This window comes from Idiotropiscis lumnitzeri, chromosome 10 (genome assembly GCF_059441095.1).
Source record: "Idiotropiscis lumnitzeri isolate Australia: NSW breed Sydney's pygmy pipehorse chromosome 10, RoL_Ilum_1.0, whole genome shotgun sequence".
Lineage (NCBI taxonomy): Eukaryota > Metazoa > Chordata > Actinopteri > Syngnathiformes > Syngnathidae > Idiotropiscis > Idiotropiscis lumnitzeri.
This window is the reverse complement of record NC_142400.1, coordinates 7,394,940-7,416,968: the sequence shown is the minus strand read 5'-3', so window position 1 is coordinate 7,416,968 and position 22,029 is coordinate 7,394,940. Positions and strand designations below refer to the sequence as shown.

General features: G+C 39.2%; 1 protein-coding gene across 4 annotated transcripts; it reads left to right on the top strand.

Annotated features, from left to right (window-relative positions):
* The first annotated feature begins 1,248 nt into the window (after positions 1-1,248).
* etv1 (ETS variant transcription factor 1) lies at positions 1,249-21,342 on the top strand. Of its 4 annotated transcripts, XM_088307750.1 has the most exons (13): positions 1,249-1,362; positions 2,230-2,301; positions 2,482-2,569; positions 3,488-3,535; positions 8,323-8,376; positions 14,853-14,982; positions 15,103-15,273; positions 16,409-16,659; positions 17,750-17,821; positions 17,897-17,965; positions 18,052-18,221; positions 19,316-19,417; positions 20,269-21,342. In XM_088307750.1, the coding sequence occupies exons 2-13, from the start codon at positions 2,254-2,256 to the stop codon at positions 20,488-20,490; spliced, it is 1,425 nt and encodes a 474-aa protein (XP_088163876.1). In that variant the 5' UTR covers positions 1,249-1,362; positions 2,230-2,253; the 3' UTR covers positions 20,491-21,342. The 4 variants fall into 4 exon arrangements, with proteins under 4 accessions (XP_088163876.1, XP_088163875.1, XP_088163878.1 ...); XM_088307749.1 differs by having other exon boundaries at positions 17,750-17,965; XM_088307752.1 differs by lacking the exons at positions 1,249-1,362; positions 2,230-2,301; positions 2,482-2,569; positions 3,488-3,535 and adding an exon at positions 4,093-4,461.
* Positions 21,343-22,029: the final 687 nt, after the last annotated feature.

Here is a 22,029-nt window from a genome sequence, read left to right as displayed (position 1 = left end):
GGAAAAAAAAAAAATTGCGATTTGTTAATTAACTGATCAAAAAATTTTCTATACACCGTATCTTTTTTTGAATCTATTTTTTGAAAGGTCTTGTCAGAAGCAACAAATGATCAAATCCTGCCTCTCTGGGATCTGCATGAAAAATTCTGATTATTACCGGTGGGTTGTCTGAGTTAAAATATTAGAAACAGTTCTCAGTAATGGGCAATCCTTGAATATGTCCGACGTGCCGCTCAGGTTGTTGACCGTGTCGGTGTCAGGTGGCGTTTCAGCGAGTGCAGTGAGCGTTCATGTCGCATCTGCATCAGCCGCCTCCGCTAACGCAAACCCACCTGGATCCAAGATGGCAGCATCGGACCACTTCCGATGCGTCCGCCTTTCAGGTGGAGTGTTAGATGGAACGATAGGATCCGGCCTTCAGTCATGTGAACGCTTGCAAACTTTATTTCAGTGAAGTCAGCAGCCCTTTTTTTTTTAAATTGCCGCAATCTTTTTCAAAATCACATCAAACATGATCCTGCTATTGCCAACTTTTGATGGGGACAGAAAGAAGAAATATAAATTTATTGGGATGCTGGAGCGGATTAGTAGCATTTACATTTATTTGAATGGGGAACAATGATTTGAGATATGAGCGTGGTCACGGAACAAAAAATTCAAAATGTCTCGAGGCATCTGTGCAGTGTATTGTAGGCGTTAAATGTACTTCTAAACTAAACAAGCTTAATATAATGATGATAATAATTTAAAAAAATAAGAATTATAATTATAATATATAATAATAATATTTCTGTTGGAAGTCAGTATTTGTTTTGAGGAGCAAAACAAAAAACACTTCATCACAGTCAGCCGTCTTTGTTATTTACATCCGTACAACCGAGTAAAATAAATCCAATGTCCCACTTTTCTGCATTCCAGCATAAAAACTGAACAAGACTCGAGCGGTTGGAGGGAGCTGATTGGTTTACGCAAGGGACCGGGGCTGACGGGAACAGGTGGAAACAACAAACTGAATGAACAAGGCATGACATGAACCGTTAGAAAATGAGATGAGAACATGAAACTTGTTGTTGTTGTTGTGGGGGATAACCATAGCGAAAAAACCTCCAACTTTGCCGTCATTGTTCCGCTGAGCTGCCGGTGGAGGACGTTGACAGTCAGGTAGTGAGGATGAGGAGGAGTTGTGGCTGCTGGTTGTTGTTGGTTGGTGAGGGAGTGCAGGGGGGGGGTTACTCCGTGGCGGGAGGCCGCGCGGAGGCGACGCCAGGCGGCCGAGAGAGCCGCAGCAGTGCGCTCTGAGCAAGACCGACGTGCGTGCACCCTCAGGCCGTTTTCCAACACGTTGTGCTCTCTGGGGGAACTGTAAGTACTTTTATCCCCTTTTAAGTCCTATTTTTGAATGCAATATTTTTTTGTTGATTAAGATGCGTGAAAAGCACGAATGTGAGTTGATGCGTCACTTCCAGATGCGACTATATGTTGTTTTGTCGAGGAGGCAAAAGTACTCCCGTTGTGCACTTAAGTACTTGAGTAAAATTAAGACAAAGACATTTTGAAATTTCCCAGAACAAAACTTACTTTGACAATTCGATCAGTAAAATGACCTGTGAAAAAGATTAGATAATAATCTGCCTTCTCTGGCTCCATCTTGTATCTCTAATTTGAATTTAGAGAACAACCAATCAGAGTCAGAATGAGCGTACTCGTGGGCACACCCCCACGGCCTCGTTGTTTCCTTAGGAATAATGAGCGTTGCTGAAACTACTGTGGAATATCCACCTGCAGTTATCGATGTAAAAACTGCTACATTCAAAGCTTGTCGGCAGGTTTTAAACGAAAAACTTTCCGGAAAAGTAAAAATGTACCGACTGAAATGTATTTCAAATAAATACAGAATTAGAAATACATTTATTGTGTAAATTCTATACTTGCTTCTCTCAAACCATCCCGACCCGCCTTATAAGGTCCGAAAATCTCAAAACCATCAATCAATCAATTCAAATCTCAACTGCACTTGACTTCACCTTTGATTTCAATATTTTTTCGCTTCTTATTACATCATTATCATCATGAATTTGTTGTCTTAATAATACAGATATTTTCAAATGTCAGACATTAAACTAAGAATTCATCAAAGAAAGAAATACAGAATCCAAGTGCACGGTAACCAAGTCTTTTTGTACTTGATTACTTCTCACGACTTATTTCTTATTTCTGCTTTTATTTTAGAGCTTGCAGCATCCCGACAGATGAATGATGGAAGGATCCCACGACCAGCAGGTGCCTCGTAGTCTCTCTAAAGTGAGTCAGCGTGCATGCAAAAAGTCCCCAAACTTCATTTTCGCCATCTAAATGTCCCCTGGTGAATCATTTCTACTACTACTCACCAAAAAGTCTCACGAAATGACTGTTTACGTTGGAGCCTGTTAAGTCATTTATTCTCCAACTCAATTGATTTGTGTGTGCGTGTGCGTGCAAAAGACGGCGGAAAAGAGGAGACTTTGTGAGAGATCATCAAACGACAGAAGGAGAAAGTTGATTAAGTGCAACCTGGCCGTGGACACTGAAGGTAATTTCACGGCTGCTAAACATTTTAGCCACAATCCAATTGTTGTTGTTTTTGTTTTGTTTTGTTTTTCGTTTGTGCATCTTCATTACAGCAACCTTTGTAATGAATGTATTTTCAAAAAAAATCTTCAAAATGTTCTGGTCTTCTGTGTCGGGGGTCCAACTGGACTTGATAGCATGGAGGCTTGCAAAGAATATCTTAGGTCCAAGCATCGCCTCTCAAAGAAGTGGAAAAAAATATTTGGCGCAATTGAGCTACGGCGATGTCCCGGCATGTGGGCAAGGGGAGCTCTAGCAGCCGTATATTGAGCAGACACCAATGCACAATGAAAACACTCACAATGAGCATGCAGCAGACGCTCACACAGGAATAACTGGCCGACTCCAGCAAATTATGTCAATCACTAGGCCACGCCCCTTAAAGGAACACACCTAACACACACATTTTACAGTCTTCCACTTCCACACAACCAGTTACTTTTTTTTAATTGTAGTGTTATTTTACAACATAAGTAAAACTGTACGTCCGTACTTGTGGATTTTTTATTACAGTTTTCATTTCTTTGTCTTTATTTTTAATTCAGAAAAAGTGTGGTCATTTTTATTAGCATTTATCTTTTAAAAAATAATCTATATTTTAGTTTAGTTTTTCTTAATAGTATTAGTTTTAGTTTTTTAATATATTGAGTATTTGTCTTGAGAGATAAAAAAAAAGTCACAAATTATTGAATAATTATTTCTCAAACAACTGTTTTGTCAATATTCTTCTGTAATAAATACATTTAAAATAAATGGAATTTTATTCTATTTCACAACATTTTTTTTTTCAATTTTTAGTTTTAGTTATTTTGTATATAATAACCTTGGTGGACGCCTTTTTGGAATTGGACTCATTTTTTTTTTTTTGATACTTTTGCAGAACTTTTCCAGGATCTGAGTCGACTGCAGGAGGCCTGGCTTGCAGAAGGTGAGCGTCAGGGATGACACGACGTGAGGGTGGAGTTGACATTTAACAAATTAGTACAACCTTGAATTATTTTTTTTCCTCCCAGAATTTCTCAGTTTTTTTCAGGTACGAGCTGTCAGTCTATTTATTTATCTAGAGCCAAAAATTATTTCCAAAATTCATTTCAAATCTCTACAAATTTTATGATTTACTTTTAATTATTTCTCCAAGTAAACCATAAATGTAGACTTTTTAAATTTTATGTATCTTTTTGTTTTTTTAACCTGCATTTAAAAATTTACTTTTAAATGTACCGCAAACTTGTACGGCGGGGTCGGAGGAGGCGGATTTTTGCGTTTCCACGGTTGTCATGGCGGCCCAATTACGAACAGGCACCTGCATACATTAGGCTGGAGGTGGGTGGAGGGGCTGCTTTGGGGTTGTGGGTGCGGGAGGGGGAGGGGGTGACTTGCGTTAGAGCGAGGAGGTTCGAGCTGTGGGAGTGTCATCACAAATTAGCTGTGCGACGCTCACTGTCTGCTGGGCTCTTTTGGCGGGAGCTGCTGCGCCGCCTCCCTCTCTCTCTCTCTCTCTCTATCTCTCTATCTCTCTCTCTCTCACTCTCCTCCATCATCTCCAGCTGCATCATCACCTTGTCTGCTTCAATTCCTCCTCCTGCTCCTCCTCGCCTGCACAAAAAGACAAGAATGGATCTATCGGCTTTTTCCTGACACTCAACAGGAAAAGACACTTTTAATTTTAATTATTATTTTTTTTTTTTGCTACTGGTGTATGAAAGTTTTCCTAGTCAGACTTTTTTTTTTTTTATTTGAGATGACTTTTCTTCCATGGCAAGACTGGCTCTCTGCGCTCTAAGTGAGACGGGATGCTTCAGGATTTAAGCGCCAGCGTCCTCTTTCCACCGTGTCTGCAGCACACAACTTTTGGTTAGTGCAACTCTCGTCAAGATGTGTTCAAAGTTTGCTTTGAATGATCAAGTGAAGCGTTTCACTTGTTTAATCGTTTTGAGGGAGGATGTCAGCGTGTGTTGAAATGGCTTTTCATCTGGTTTGGGCTTGTCGCTAAATCATAATGAAGCTTGATTGAGTTGTTTAGAAGTTCAGAAGTAACTGAACAGATTTGTGGGAATGGGGAAAAAAAATGTTGGGGGGGGGGTGCGCATAAGTCATTTCAAAAACTAAATATTTTTCACATTTTTCAAAGTTGTTGTCTCAAATGTTCTTGCCCGTGTTGAAGTTGGCATTTGTAATATAATTTGAACAATAATTAAAAGTAAAGAAACATTTGTGATATTTTAACGTGAATTTTTGCATGTAAATGAAAGATATTGTGGACATGTGCTCGTATTAACATTTTTCCGCAAAATGGCGCCAATGCTTCATAGGTATTGATTTAGAAAAAAAAAGTTCCTCATTTATCTATTTTTCTTAAATTTAAGAATAATAGGCTCATTCATGTGCATTTTAAAATACAAATTTGAATCTATGTAAATACTTTTTAAAATCTATTTGTCTCGTATGAATATTGATTAAAAAAAACTCCACGTTCATGCTATCATTTTTTTTTTTCAAATTTTAACTCATTTAAAGTGATTTTTATTGCATTTAGTTCAATTTTATGATTTTTTTTTTTACTCCAAACTTAAAAAAAAAAACAAATTCAAGAAAAATTTAAAGTGGCTTTAAAAATGTCACCGAAAAATATACGCATTCTTTTGGAATATTGATTTTATAAACCAAGTCCATGATTAGTTTTTTCTTTAGATGAAAAACAAATTTGCATATTTATGGGAATTTCACATTATTTTTTTGAATGCATCTGAAGCCTTAAAAAAAAAAAAAAAAAAAAAAAAAGCTTAAATCTCAAACATTTGTCACAAAATGGTTGCACCATCACAAATAAAATTTTTTAGGTCCACATTACCTTTTATTTATTTTGTATTTTTATCTTTTCAAAAGGTGAGCGTGCGTATTTGAAAAAAGCTCGCCTCTCAGATGTCTGGAGCCATCACTCTCTTCCAAATACTTCTTTCTTCTTCCTTTTGTTAAAAAGAAATGAGATTTGACAACGGACGAAAATGTTGAATATGGTATGAATATTTCATCCCGGCTCAAGATGACACTTCCGACCACGTCGCCGGCTCTTAACTTCCTGTCGGTTCAAACCGGGGATTTATTAGTCGAGGTAATTGAAAGGAAGGAGTCGAGGAATGGGAGTGAATTTCCCAGTCGGGGCAACTTTGTCAGCTGTCGTGCAAACGTTATCCCGACTGACTTGAAACAATGAATGTCATTTTTATGAATGGCGGAAGCATCCCAAGTTTTTGTTTTTTTTTTCTCTTTTTGTGGCAACAGCCAACTCTTTCATTGACAGACTTTTGCTGGTGACTCATTTGCGCTCGACTTCCTTCCTTCCTGTGTCCGTTTCTCACCCCTCGAAGTGTGTGTGCTGCGTGGGGAGCGCCCAGACGTTAGCACAGGTGCTCCGAATTCTTCCGAATGTCCAATTTCCGAGCCTACTGTGCTTTCAAATGCTTCAATTTGTTACCACGCGTGTGCGTCTGTGTATCAACAGCAACCTCACTCTACCAAAATCTTCAATTTCCACATTTTTTTTTTACTTTCTTTCTGAGCAGACCGTGTGTTATTTTTAACTCTAAACGTTAACAGTCTTAGAAATGCTTTTCACGTCGTTTTTAGATGAAATACACTTTAAATATCATTGCCGTGTGTTTCTATATCAACAACGCAAGCAATTTTGAATCCTTTGCATTTTCTTTATTATACCAATAGGATCTCTCTCTCTTTTTTTTTTAAACACAACTAAGAATTGAAGTGTGTCTAAAATGGCTGGCACAATGGTGGGTGGTTGACTTGAAATGTCAAGCTTTGAAGCTTCAAAATGCTTCAAACGGTCACCGTGTACACATCCACATGGCGAGTAGGAGAAACTATTTTCCTTTTTCTTGATGAACACTCACTTTTATTCATTGTGTGTTTGTAACAACAAATTGTGAATTTGGATTTAAAGATGTCGAATCAGCAATAGGGATGTGTAAAAGTATGGAATCTTTGACTTAGTGTAAATTAAATAAAAGGAAGAGACGGGGTTGTATTTTCTGTTGTATACCAATAATTGCATAATAACATAATTATTTGATGTGGTTTTTTTTATGAAATATTTATTTTTATTATGGTGGCATTATCACAGTCCCTTTTAAAAATGTAAATCTGCGTGAAATATTTCCCCTATTTCCAGTTCCATAAAGAAGAACCTGAATATGAAGCGCATGAATGGAATGTTTACTATCAAATGAATAGTATCAAATTTTACTGATTTATTATTATTTTTTTTTTAGTTTTTTTATCTATATCCACTAAACGATGTTGCCAGATGAAATCTTCTCACTGGGATGAGAACAGCCGACAGGTTACCCGCCCCCTCTGTTTTAAAGAAATAAAAAAAAAGAAATGGACGCCGAACAATTAAATTGTGTCATCATCATCTCATCCAAAGTGAGAATAAGGAAGAAAAAAAAAAATAAAAGAATAACGAGCAGGCACGTTGAGACGTGTTACGCTAACTAGTGCTAATGTGTATAAATAGACGTGATAATGGCTGTGTTGAATCTTGATTACGGCAGCGTCCGGGTTGGGGATTTGAATTTTTGGGGAGGTCATTTTGGAAAGAGCCAAGTGGGCAGGTGTAAAGGTAGCAGGTAACAGTCGGCAGGGGGTGGGGGGGAGCCAATTAGAAGATGCTAACAATGGGAGACTTCAGGATGGCGTGCCAGGAAGTGGTGGGACCAGCGAAGAGAGTCACCTACGCATTCAAAAGCATATTAATTATCAACATTCCGCTGAGATTTTTGGGCAATTATTTGCCTTTTTTTTAAAAACTTTAAAAAAATGTTTATTGGAAAAAAAAACATTTATTTATGAATGGGGCATCCAACAGTACTGTTTCTAAAATGTTGTTATTATTTTGTCATCATTAAATTCACATTAGACATTGAAAATGGAGAAGTACTGTTTGTGAAGACAGAAATATACTTTTTAAATATTTATAAAAACTCTAAGTTTGTTTTTACAAGCTAAATTCATGATTATATATGCAGAATATCCCATTTATGTTTGATTCTATCTGAGCTGTAATTTGTAATTAAGCAATTATTTGAATAACAACTCATTTGTAATTTCTTAAAAAAATAACTGTATTGTTGCCTTGGCAACTGTTCAAAGTAAGCTTATTTATTTGTAGATATTTTGAGAAGTATTATTTTGATAACTGTTCTTAGATAAATGAATTATAATAATAACAATTATTATTATTATTATTATTATTATTATTATTATTATTATTAATTACGAAAACTCTCAAGAAAATAATCAACATTCTGAAAATATCCATTTGGAATGTCCAAATACAGATTTTTATTGTTCTACTTTAAAAATTGAGATCTATTTATTTATATTAAAATGATTGATTATTATTTGGTCCAAAGCAAAGACACCCCGGCAACCAACCAAGTGGCCTTTTTGTCAGTTTTACTTGTGATCAATTTCATGATTTTTCTTCTTTGTGAGGAAGCCATTTTAGGCGCCCACCAGCTTCCACGTTGAAGTGTGTGGAGCGGCTTGGTGGCTTGCAAGAAGAAAGACAAAGAAGAAGAAGCAGCAGCTCCATCTTGATGTTGACTCGGGGGGTCCAGGAGGGGGGGGGTTGGACTTGGGATCAACATCACAAACATCTCAAGGTGTCTTGTCTTGTCTTCTTTGTGCTTGCAGCTCAAGTTCCCGACAATGATGAGCAGTTTGTCCCAGACTTCCAGAGTGAAAACTGTGAGTGCGACCACCACTCGGTGTGTGTGTGTGTGTGTGTGCTTATTTGCATAGGGATGAATATTGTTTTTAGAGGATATTTTTAACATTGGGAGGGCCAGGCTGAGTGTCACCTGATTTTGGGGGGAGGCAGTAAAAGGGAGGAGGCTGTTTGGATGTTTTGTTTTTTTTTTAATCCAGAATAGAAATGTTCTCATCTCATGAGCCACCCCTCGACCTCTTATTTTTTTTTTCTCAAAGTGCTTTTTCTGCACACCTTCCTCTAAATCAGGATTTTGAGTTCTTCTTTTTGGCCCCTCGTTATCGTCGCCGTTTTACGCTATGAAAGCACGTTTGCTCGCAATGTTACTAAGAATACTCGGGATGGAAATTGAAGGCGTTGTGTTAGTCTCACCTGGTTGGTTTGCCATGCAACTTGGCAGCAAGGGTGGGGGTGAGGGGGGGAGCTCAGTGGGGACCGCCAGAGCCAGCACATGTCTTTGGGACAGGACGCCTCACACCTTCACTTCTTCGCGGTTGTCCTTTATCCCAAGAAAGTCGGATAACTTTAGTTCATGTGGATAAAAACAAAAAATAGCTAGCCCCCCCCCCCAACAGTTTCAACTGGCAAGACAAAATTGGGTAGACATGTCTATCACAGCAGGACTCACGGAAAAATCTCATAGACCCATGCCTGGAATTGAACAGAAAGTCAGACATTTCGGTTTGAAGCAGCAATTTTGGACTTACTTTGATGGACAAAATCTGTGAACGAAAAACAACCAAAAGACACTTTTGTTAATGAAATTAAATGAAAAGTAAAATGCTTTTAAAAAATATAAATGACTGAAGTTGAACCTTATATTTATGAACATATGAAAACAAGCATTGTCTGTCAATTATTAAAAAAACTAAAACTAATAGTAAATCTAAAAAGCGATCACATCTTAAAAAAATTAAAAGTTAAAAACTAACATGCCCCAAAAGCTAATTAAAACTAACTACTTAAAAAAAAGTCAAAATGAAATAAAACCTAACAATAAAAAAAATATTATAACCCTGAAAATCAGACCAGACATCGCAACTTTTTTTCTATAATTATAACTTAACGATTGCACTCGTGTAGGTTAGCGAGCGACTACCACTGACACAATAACAACGTGTCCAAGTTTGAGGATTTAAGTATATTAGCATATCTGTGATCTGAATGAGCGAAACTTTGACTAATCACTTTGTCTTAAATTAGATCAATATGGCCTTAAAAAGCTCCTAAAAAGTCTTTAATTGGACTTTAAGCCTCCAAATTTGAGCGTTTAACTGATGCAGGTTCGTGTTGGCATGTCAGGCCCAAAAAACAATGGGTGGTCTTCCTACCTTTTTTTTTTCCTTTTACTATTTTTCCCGCTCACTTGAACTGACACATCAAGAAGTTCAAGTTGATTATACTTAAAAACACAAACACTTCAGACAAGCTGTTTCGAAACCACTTTTAGCATATCTGACCCTCCTTTTAAAGGCCTCGCTCTGATCTTGACTTCTTTATTTTGGTTTGATTGATTGATTGACAAAGAATGCTTAAATAAAAGCGCATTAAAGCCATCAGGCTTCATTTCCTACCGGCGTCTGCTACACTTTTTTCAGCTCGAGACTCCGTCTTCTATTATTTGTGAACAAAAACCTTTTTTTTTTACATTTTTTTTTAGTGTTGTTATTTATTATTGTTAGTATTATTACAAAACAGAATCAATATTTTTGGACATTTTAACTAATATTACTAATTTTTTTTGTTGGTAATTTCACTTAAACACTTCATAAGGTCATGTCAATTTCGACAATTTGATGGTGCAGCCACCTGAAATACTGAATAATGTTGTATTCCATAAAAGGTTTGCTCTGTTTGTATGCGTTGCTGCTCCATGTGTAGCGTAGCAGCTGTTTGACGCTTTATAATTAGAGCAACATTTATGCTAATTTCAGTTAGCATGTCTAGGGTGTTTCACATTAGATGTTAGCGTTATGCTAGCGGACCTTCGGCAGACAAATTTTGATCATTTGAACAATTTTATGTTGAAATATACAATGTTTTGCTTGAAGCAAGCATGTTTTTTCTTTTTCCGGCAACAGAGTCTTCTAATTTTTGTTTCCTCAAAGTGATGTTATACGACAGTCCGCATATTTCTTGACAGTGCGATCATAAAGTAATATTTTTTAAAGTGTATTTTGATTAACTTAAACGTGTTCGTGGGGTTAAATTATATTGAAAAACATTTCTTATTATGCCCCATCTATATCGGTAACTCTGAAACGTGTTAGATTCGCTGTATTTGTCAAACTGAAATTACGGACGTTTGGATGGATCCGCCCGCCACTATTCCGAGCGCCTAATGGGAAATACTTTGTAGTTGAATGTAAATCCTGCCTAAGAGGTCAGGGTGACGGTCCGATTGTCCTTCAGGAGTGCTGCTGACCATCTGAGCGGCGGAGTTGGCACACTGGCAGGCTGCTGACAGATGGCGCCGTGGTTGGCCATCCCAGACGCCACCTCTCCCATATGGGTTCCTTATACCACCAGCACGGAGGCCCGTGTAGACAAAGATGATGGATAGCGCTTTATAGGACGTCAACATACACTAAATACTCCAAAAATAAACCATCCCATTGGATTAAAAAAAAAAAAAAAAAAAAAGGCCACCGGCCTCTATTATTGTTGTGCGGTTTAAATTTTTTCTGTACCACAAAAAAACACCCTGCTGCTGTAAATACTTCTCAAAACCATAGCTCGAAAATAAACAAGGGCACAATGTGCACGCTGTCTCTTTAAATTCAACCACGTTGAATGACGTATTTATGAAAGGAAGGCTTGTTTGGAGTCCGGTTTTAAAAAAGTGCGTAAGATACATTCCAGGCGGAATTGACAGTCGAGAGCCAGTTAAAAAAAAAAAAAGTTTTAGTTTTATGCCTCCCACATACTTGAAACGCCCGTTAAAACAAATTTGGAGTTAGACACTTTTTAGGCTTGTTCTTACTTTCTCACTGTCAAGAAATTGGGGATTATCATATAACATCATGTTGAGGAAATGAAAAGAAGAATCTCGCTTGTATATTTCTACCTATAAGAAAGCACATTTTTAGTTTGTTACTCTGAGTTGTAGTTCAGTGTAAAAGCAACACATTGAACATTAAACAAAAAGTCATTTTGTCGACCAAAAGTCTGCTAGCTTAATGCTAACATTTGATCGAAAACAACATAGAAATGTGCACATCTGTTACGATGATTAAAAACGGCCGCAAGTGTTGTTCACCATGTTTGGAAATTTGCCAGACTGCACGACACATCGCTGTGTTTTCCGGCAGACCGAGGACGATTTTCTATTCACATGCACCGGGCCACGTGACAATTCTGTGAAAGAAAGTAGACTCGACTTTAGACCTGTTGAAACCTGGTCTAAGTTGTGGTGCTGGTGTTGCAACTTTTGGTAGATTTGATCGTGGCATAGGCAGACAGATTCAGCGTATTTGTGCATTGAAACATCTAAATAGTTGTAGTAATTAAAGAATTTAATGCATTATCGGAAGATGCACTCTCGCGGGGTTGAAGGCGGTCTCCTAGGCCCACGAGGTGCTTCCGTTATCTGGAAATTAGATCGGTTGTGTTCAGTCCCACAACGGCGCCACCACCCATTTCTGCACCTGTCTATGAAAATGCCACCCATGCACACACTTTAGACTGAATTTTGCATGAATCATTCACATAAAAAATAAATAAATAAAATTTGACCAAGTCATTCGAGAATGACACAATGCTTGAGCACTGGCTACCATTCTGCTTCCAAGAAATGAAAAACAAACTGATTGGTACACAATTACTTAAATATGTGATTCTGGTGCGCTGTTCATATTTTCAGTGCACCTGCTCACCACTATAAAATGTCAAAAAACTGCTACTTTAACACACATGGAGCAGCAACACCTACAAACACTGGATAAAAAAAAAATATTCACAATCAGACGTTGTCTTTGTGGTGTGAGAAGAGAAAGAAATCCAAAATCCGGTTGTGTTTCCAGTTGTAACATCTTAGACTTTGACTTGGCGGTCGTCTTCAATGTCACGTTGGTGTGGAAGCAGCATGTTGGAAGTGTGGAGAAGGAAGAAGCTTCTTCTTTGTCTCATCTCCACAGATGCTTACCATTAGCATAACTTAGCGGGGAATGGCGGAGGTGTAAAATGGGGCCACACGTTCCGTCTCCGCCGCCTCACCGCCATTTAACAGCGAAGGCCGGCACCTACAGTAGGTGAAAATGGAATGGAAGATTTTTTTTTTTCAACCTTTGCCAAAAAAAACTTTTTCCCACTACTCTTTTTTGGGGGTGAAATGAATGAACTGGGAAATGATCTGCCAAATACGGGCGGCAAAAACACACCATTTGTACCTGAGAATGTCCAACATATCACAGCCAAGGACTCATTAATGAGATGGGAAGCTTTTTTTTTTTTTTTTTTTTTTTTTCGTTTCGGTAGTCATGATGTGTACGGAGCACATGTTATCTCCTATAATTTGACCAAACTTTCTTTGGCCACAAGATTTATAAACTATTTTGTGCTTGTTTATTGAATGCAGCTGCCAAATGCGCCACCTAGTGGCCCAAGAAAATGCGGCGAAATCGCCAATTGCCTTGAGTATTTCCTTTAAAAGACGTGTGCGTCTTACATCTTAATCACTGTGCAGATAATGAGAGCAATCACGCCATGATGGCCGTGACATTCTACGCGAGAAAAGGAAGCGTCTGGCATTGTGCTTGCTATCGATTAGCATAACTTGGCACCCCGCCGTCAAAAATCCATTGTGACATTTCCATGTGTGACTCTGGGACATCGTTGTGACGCTATCACGGTTCGATAAAATATCTTTATTGACGCTGAATAAACATAGTCACAAAAAATGTAATTTGCTAGAACAAGCTTATTATTGATGAAGTGATCAATGACGAGGTTGCGTGGAAAGTGTTACGTCTCGAGCGAAACTGGCCTCTTCATTAGGTACACACTCTCCCGACATCGATTCGAAGCATTGTGACTGCGATTGGTGAATTTTACTGTAAATCTGACGCAAAACAAAACTGAATTAAACATTATGTATTTAAACGTAAAAATTTTTAATAAATTAATGTTGTGTAATGAAAATCTGATAGCTTTATGCTAGCCTATAATGTGAAACACCATAGAGAGGCTAAATGAGATTAGCATTGATCTGACAGCAATTGTAAACCCCCCAATAACTCTTAAAGTACAAAATGAGCATACGACAATATTCTCTCTGCTCTTTTGCGACCAACGGATATTAAAACAGCAAAATGAATTATTAGTAAAACGAATTCTGTCACGGGTGCGCCTAATGCGTTTTTTTTTGCCACACGAGCATCGTCAAAGGTCTCCCCACAGGAAGTGTCTTTTTGACCTCAGATCGATGACCTAGAAAGGGCATTCCCCCAGCGTGCCTTGTCACGCACCACCACTCCACCCCCCCATCCCCCCATCCCAGCCCCACCAAACTGCACCCCCCCCCCAACAGGAGCCCGGCTGTGCGTCACATGACGTGTTGGCAGATCCACTCATACTCGTACAGCAGCTGTCAGTCAAGACGTGAGAAAAATCTTCACCCCCCACAACCCCCTTTCGGGCTCTTTCGGGCCCCTTTCGGAACCTTCCATGCTTCCTGGTAGAATCAGTGCAGGTCCACTTGTTGGTGGTCTGCATGTTATTGAAGGTAGATAAAGCGTTTACGAGCAAAGTGGAAATGAGATTAGTCGACATGTCTGCGCTGTTACGATCATTGCTTTTCATTAGTGAGGCCAAACACAATGACGATCCAGGTTCACTCAGGAATATGAAATTTCATTTGCATATCTGTCATGAGAAGACCCACCAAAAAAAAAAAAATCTGAAGAAAAGAAATTGGGCTCAACCCCTCCCAGTTTTTTTTTTTTTAATCATCCCTTTAAGCTAGCTTCACTGCAGCGGGAAATATGGAAGGCATGCCTATCATGAGTAGACCCCCCCCCCCAAAAAAAAAGTACACATGAAGCCTGCCATTTAGTTTGAAGTCGGCATTTTAGGGCCAATTCTCAGGGAAAGACAAATTTGTGCTTATGATTTGGTCCGACTGCGCCCAAAGTTTGACCTCGTATACCAGACATATGGGCGAAGTTTTGCGAGTCACCATAAAAACGTGAAATGCTAAAAAACAAAAAAAAGCTGCAACAGAAATTTTGGAAGATTCCAAGTTTAGTTCCCAACATGAAATTAGTAGTATCATGAGTTCAGAAACCTTGAAATGAGTCTGCAATTTCAGTTTGAAAACGGCGCTTTCGAGTCATTTGGACCATTTCCACAAATGCTTCAAGGACTTACTTGATGCAACCCAATTCTGTAGCGTGGTGCCGCTGATGGTTCTGTGTAAACCCTCACTTGACGTCTCTCCCTCCATGTCCCGATGTAGTGGCGTTTCACGGACTGCAGCTGAAGATCAAGAGGGAGCTGCACAGTCCGTGTTCCGAGCTGAGCTCCACCTGCAGCCAAGAGCGGCCCTTCAAGCTCCAGTATGGAGAGAAGTGCTTGTACAACGTCAGGTCTGTACTTCCTCATCCTTCACACTAAACTAACTACCACCTCGCAGAAGAAAAAAAAGAAGCAACACAACGACTAGAAATGCTTTTTAAAGAATATGTTCGTGGTGTTGTGTGCCGCAGTGCCTACGAGCAGAAGCAGCACGCAGGCATGAAGCCCTCCAGCCCAGTGACGCCCCCGTGTAGCACCCCTGTGTCTCCCCTTCATCATGCCGCCCCAACGCCCAAATCTGAGCGGACCTATGCCCACGCTCCGCCCTCCCTACCCGACGCCACCTACGCCATGGACCACAGGTACAGGTGAAACACTAAAAGCTACGAAGTTAGCTAGCCCCTTCTTGGAAATAGAAACGGCAACGTGTTAGTCCTTTGTGGCTAATAATAAACACCAGAGATGTGTCATTTAAATAAAAAAAAAAAAAAAAAGGAAATTGATTGGTTTGGCCTGTTGCTAGAATGTGAAAGTTGTCCGCCATATTGAATGTGTCAGAACTGCCACATGGGAATTAATGGACTGAACTTCCATCAAATGTATAATGTTAATGCTTCTATTCACCCATTCTCACACACGACTGTAGTTTGGAAACAAAGAAATTAGAAATTAGAAATCCCTTTATTGTCATTGTACTCAAGTGTGCAACGAGATTAGAGAGCTCCCCTCTCCAGTGCAATACAACAATAATACAGACAAATATATAAATTAGATTTATAAATAAGAGAGTGCAACGGAATTTAGTACTGAATAGTGTATGTAAAAACACATCACACACAGCGTAGGATGTTGAATCTGATGATTCTAAATGATTACTCACAAATTTATTTCAGTATTTATCTTCACAAGAAGTACGACATACAATGGTAGCTATTGTATATACGTATATATGCAGAGCTGGGCACTTGACCCTTTTTTGCCGGTCAGTCCCCTGCCCTCTGGCCTCATTCATAAAAATTGTCCGCCCCCGACCGGACTAAAATCCACCTCCAACCTTCGTTAATCGAACCCTTTTTATAATTTGTCACCCACTGCCCCAAAAATGAGCGTCCAGCCGGGACAGAGGGTCGGATCGTTCCACCCTCGGGTCGGACTGCCCAGCTCTGCATGAATGTTTTTATGAGTGTTTCGATGTTATGGCATGTGTAAGACAGCAAAATGATGTTACGGCCAAATACTCGTTGTTTATTCGTGATTCCATGATATTTGGAGTTTAAATGGCGGATATATCACCAAGCAGCGAATAAATGAGGCATCTTCACTCAGCGGGACACTTTCCACATTCAATATGGTGGCAACCTTTACGTACGATTCTCCACCGATGCAGGGTGTATTTATTTATATTTAATGTCTGCGTTAAACACAATATGTTAGCATTGATGGCTAACACTAGCAAAGAGGCTATTTTTAATAAAAAATATATATTTTGTCAATCAGATTCCGCCGTCAGCTTTCCGAGCCGTGCCACTCGTTCCCGTCCCCGCCGACCATGTCCCGGGATGCCCGGCCCCTGTACCAGCGTCAGATGTCTGAGCCCAGCATCCCCTTTCCTCCTCAAGGCTTTAAGCAGGAGTACGCCGACCCCCTGTTCGAACCCCATCCGGCCATGATGAGCGCCCCGCTGCCCCACATGTACCCCGCCACCATGATGATCAAGCAGGAACCCCGGGACTTCAACTACGACTCAGGTGAGCAAGTGTATGATGGTGAAAACTCTCACACTAAGTACTTGAAAGTACAGGTACTTGTGGAAAACAAAATGCGGTAAAAATAGAACGACTGATTCAACTCCGGTACTTAAGTAAGAGTGCAAAAGTGACTTCCCACCATAGCTAGCCTGAATTTGAAGGCAGCTAAGTGTAGTGAGCTTTATTAAATTTGCCCATTATCAGGCAAAGGGTGTCTGGCGGACTGGGGGTCTGTGGTGGGCCATTTCCTGTGGCGTGCTAATGAGGGAGTGGGCGGAGGTTACAGACGGTTAACATTCTCAATACAATGCTCAAATCTTGGAGAGCTTTGATTAAATACTACCGCTATTGATGATTTCCATACTACTGTATAGCTCCTAAATTTAAATCGCTACTCTTCATCAGGAAAGTTGATTAAAAAATAGACAGGGTGGTCATTCAAAGTAATAACATGATTATTACATATTACAGGTACACATGCACGCTTTTGATGCTGAAATGGATAGCGTGCGGACGTTAGCTAGCATTATACGTTGCTAAATTACGCAACCTAAGCAAGCATATACTGTCCAAACCTGTGACAAAATACCTTCCAGAAACTGATGATGAAGATACGCCACAACAACGACACCATTAACATCACCCATGTCCTTTTCCAAAATTAATGTGAATAAGAAGTCAACACTCGTGATTAGGGAGTAGGAAATGCAATAACTGCACTCCAGAGTCATTGTTCTGTATGAGGACTTTTGAGTGGCCTTTTTGCGACATGTTTCATGAGGACAAGATGGTTCGGAGGGGTGCGGCTAAAGGCTAACGTGATTAGCGACATTTCCTCTCCACGCGCCCATTAGCTTGATGAACTTTGATGAAGATTGAACGGTCAATTTGTGTTGCTCTGTCATTCTATCACACAATGTGGCTATTAGCACCTCATACCATAGAGTGCTAACATGTTATGCTATAAAGCATTATTTTAGCTTACAAACTTTCATGCTGTATGTTACCATAGCATAATATTAAGTGGACGCACAGGTTGTTTTTGTTGCCCAAATGGCCATTTTTTAACACCGGTTTTGCCTGCATTTAGCGGAGGTGCCCAGTTGCCATTCGGTTTACCTGCGCCAAGATGGCTACCTGGCCCACCCCAGCCGGACTGAAGGTACCAGCTATGACGCTTGGAACCTTCACAACAACAACAACAACAACATTTCCAACGCTCATTCTCATTGTCCAGGTTGCATGTTTGACAAAGTAGCCAGGCACTTTTACGACGACACCTGCGTGGTGCCCGAGAAAGTGGAAGGTAGGAACAGTCCTCCTGAGACCATCTGAAGAGAGAAGTTCATGTGTTATGTGATGCATTACCATGAACATGCTCCCTATTTGCAGGTGAGATCAAACAGGAAGCGGGACTGTACCGTGAGGGGCCATCCTACCAGCGGCGAGGGTCCCTTCAGCTTTGGCAGTTCCTCGTGGCGCTGCTGGACGACCCGGCCAACTCGCACTTCATCGCTTGGACTGGCCGTGGCATGGAGTTCAAGCTCATCGAACCTGAGGAGGTGAGAAGAACCAAACAGTATCGTTGTGAAACTGTTATTTAGATGCAAGAGTTGAAGACTAAAATAATTTTATGAGATATTAAGATGTAATTACAACGTTATTAAGCTGTTATTACAATAAACAGGAGTTAAAAGCTTAGAGCATATCCGGAAATATTGTGTCATTACATTGGCATTGCCGCCTTATTTCATTGCAAATTTTGTGTTAGGTTATTGTAGGGGTATTATCCAATTCAAATGACGGTGGAAAGAGCCAACAGAAGTCCTAGAAAATATTATTTTCGTAGTGTTATAATGTCAGTCATATTATATGTTATTACAGATTTATTATGGCGAAAGAGTGAAAGAGTTTTAGCATCCTAATATATCCATGCACACACAGTACATTACATCAGTAAAACTGAGTGCATGTTTTATATCCTCATTGCATTGCTTAAATGAGCTTTTCTAAATGTGCTGGTCTTACTACATGGTTATTATGACATTATTACACAGTCATTAAGTTGTTATCACACTGTTAGTTTGGAATTAACAGCATTAGTTCACTTGTAATACGTATGGTATCATGGATGACATTATTATGGCTTTCCAACAGCATCATTTGTGTTATTACATCAGCTTATTATATTGTTATTACATTATTACTAATTTCGTTATTATATTTTTTACCCCACAAATTGACATATAATCTGTCAGAATCGGCTGCATAATCATGGGATCAGATATCTTATGAGGCAGCGTGTCATCGTCCAAGACAATTTCTTCCTTTTCCAAGACAACTTGGGTGTTTCCCAGTGTTTATTCATGACAGTAATCTCGAAAATAAGCTCCCAGAATGGCTGGTAATACCTCAGCTGTGTGTTTGGGAGGCCGGGTGAATGGCGGGCGGGCAGGTGGGCGCTACGCCAGACAGGTGCCGCAACATCTGCTTCCTCCTCAGAGCAGGGTAATGAACACCAACCACGCCAGTCACTGCGCTACAGTACGCCCTAATCAGCGTCATTAGCTCCACGTGGACTCTTTGCTTTGTCACAGCTGCTGAGTGTCAGCCATTGTTGTCGCTAAGTACGTATGTGTGTGTACGCTTGACACAGGTGGCACGCCGATGGGGCATCCAGAAGAACCGACCGGCTATGAACTATGACAAGCTGAGTCGGTCACTGCGCTACTACTACGAGAAGGGAATCATGCAGAAGGTGAGTCAAGTAAACAGAAACAGAGATGCAAAAAAATATTTGAATGCAAAAAAAAAACTACAAAAGTTAAAACATTTTAAAACAACTAATAATTACATTATTTTGATGTCATTGTTTTTTTTCCTCCAATATAATATAATCAAAATTTCATCTAATAGTTTTGCATTTTTCCTAAAAATGGTGCCTTTTTTTTTTTGCTATCTAATCATTTTGTTTTCCTCAATTTATTTTTTTTCAATTTGTTTAATACTTTTATTACCTGTGTTGTTAAAAAAAAAAAAAAAAACATTTATTTGTTTTCATCAAGAAAAAATACATCCAACCCCATTTTGGTTAGACTGCTTACATTGCAGCGTAACAATGCAATTCAAATATTTATTTTATTAGTATGGCATGTTAATAAAATAAGAAATACAAAACAATATACATAATCCCCATGACCTAAATCAATTTCCTTTTGTGAAAACTTTGGTCTATATGGGATAAAAATGCATTAAACACAAAAAAACATTTTTATGTCTTTGTTCTGTCTTTGCAAACATTAGCGTGTTTTCTTTTTTGTCCAATATCTTTTTATACACGCAAATATTAATACCTCTACTTCTACTTTTTCATGTTTATTTAAGCTCTGCCAAAGACATTATGCATGTTGGTTATCGTGACATTTCAGAATGCAACCATTTTTTTTTTATTCTAGTATTCACACTTTAGCAACGCAAGGAGAAAATGTCCCAAATGGAGCTAAACTGTTTTGTTTTTTTAACATCACCCCCATGCCCTCCACCCATCCACCTCCAATCCCAACATTCCTCCTCCCACCCCCCCTGCATGCATCCCTCCATCCACCTCAGGTGGCGGGCGAGAGATACGTGTATAAATTTGTGTGCGACCCGGAGGCCTTGTTCTCCATGGCGTTTCCCGACAACCAGCGTCCGGTCTTGAAGAGCGACGTGGAGCGTCACGTCAACGAGGAAGACACCGTGCCCCTGTCGCACTTTGACGAGAGCGCCCCCTACGCCCAGGAGACGTCTTACTGCCAGCCGCATCCCTACAGCGAGGCCTACGTCTACTAAACCGCGGGGAACAAAGACTCAACTCAAAGAGAAACACAGCAGTTTCACTTACTTGCACGGAATTTGGTAGACATGTTAAACCATAACAAGACACACGGAAAAGTCTCAAGCGCCCCTCAACGAAATTGAACAGCAAGTCAGCCATTTTGGTTTGAAGCATTTTGGGGGGGTAATTCCACCGTTCGTCCTGTGTTGTTTGCGACTTTCCGATTATTTTAATATATAAATTTGCTCAATTTTATTTCATCAAGTGGTTAATTGAAATAAAATGCTCCAGATCCAGGTACATTTTTTAAGTCGACATTGCATCGTAAAAAAAATTATCTAACTCAACAACCACTTTACAAAATGAAATTGAGTAAATTCATCACACCATTTTTTTCAGTGTCAGGAAAGGTTGACAGTCAAGCGATACAAAATTGATAACAAACAAAAAAAAAATTGCCAATGCCGTCTTGTGAGCGAAGCATTGTGTCAAAGTTTAAAAAATTATTTTGAGGATTCTTCATGAAAAATAGGTGAAGGGCCCATTCGTTATTATATTTCTTCTAATTATTCTCATCATCTTCATCATCAACATGATTTTGTTGACGTGCACTTTATGGACCGTGACGGCTCTTTGGCGTTGTTTATGTTTGTACATTAAGTGTTTTGTTTTTAAAAAAATAATAAAATAAATAAATGAGATTACTACTTTCCAGCATGCGTCACCTCAGTGAGGCTGGACTCGTCACAGCCAGGACAAACGTTGATTCTGGATTTTTTGGAGGAGTTTTACTTTCTGCTTGTGTGCTGATTGGAAGAGAAGATGAGCGCTAATGTGACTTTTTGGGAGACGTCCAAAGGATCGAAAGACGTCCAAAGGATCGAAAGACGTTCGGACAAAAAAAAAAAAAAGAACAAAACATTCGCAAGTGGACCGATGATCTCATGAACGTCAACGAATTTCCCGGACATTTCATTAGGAACCCTCCTTTTGCCCCTTCCAGAACATGCATCCTACTGTTTCCAATGTTTTGACCCTCTCGTGTAGCTTATTATAAATATCTGTCAGCCACAATAATAAACATACTGTTCAATGAACACTTCTCCGAGTGTTTTTTTTTTTTTGAGAGTCATTGTGGATTCCACCTGGAATTTCAATTTAAACAAATACATTGTTTGAATCAATTGTTTGCATTGCACACTTATTTTTCCATTTTTGTCCTTGTTTGACCAACTTATCTATTTATTTTCTTGTAAAAAAAAAAAAATAGACCTTCTATTTCAAGTAAACATATTGTGAAGCGTCACGCTTCCATAAATGAATATAAAAAAAATAACCTCACAACCAATGTGCGGGATTTAAAAATATTGCCAGGTGGTTTCAATCCATAGTATTGACTTTGAGGCCCATCCAGGGGAAAAGAGAGACCATAAGAAACCTTTTTTTAAATATTCATTTTTTTCCCTCCTCCACAGGCTTTAAACACATTAAAATGTATTAAAAAAAACTTTTATAATTATTTTGTTATTTAATGGCTCTTCTCACCATCAAAT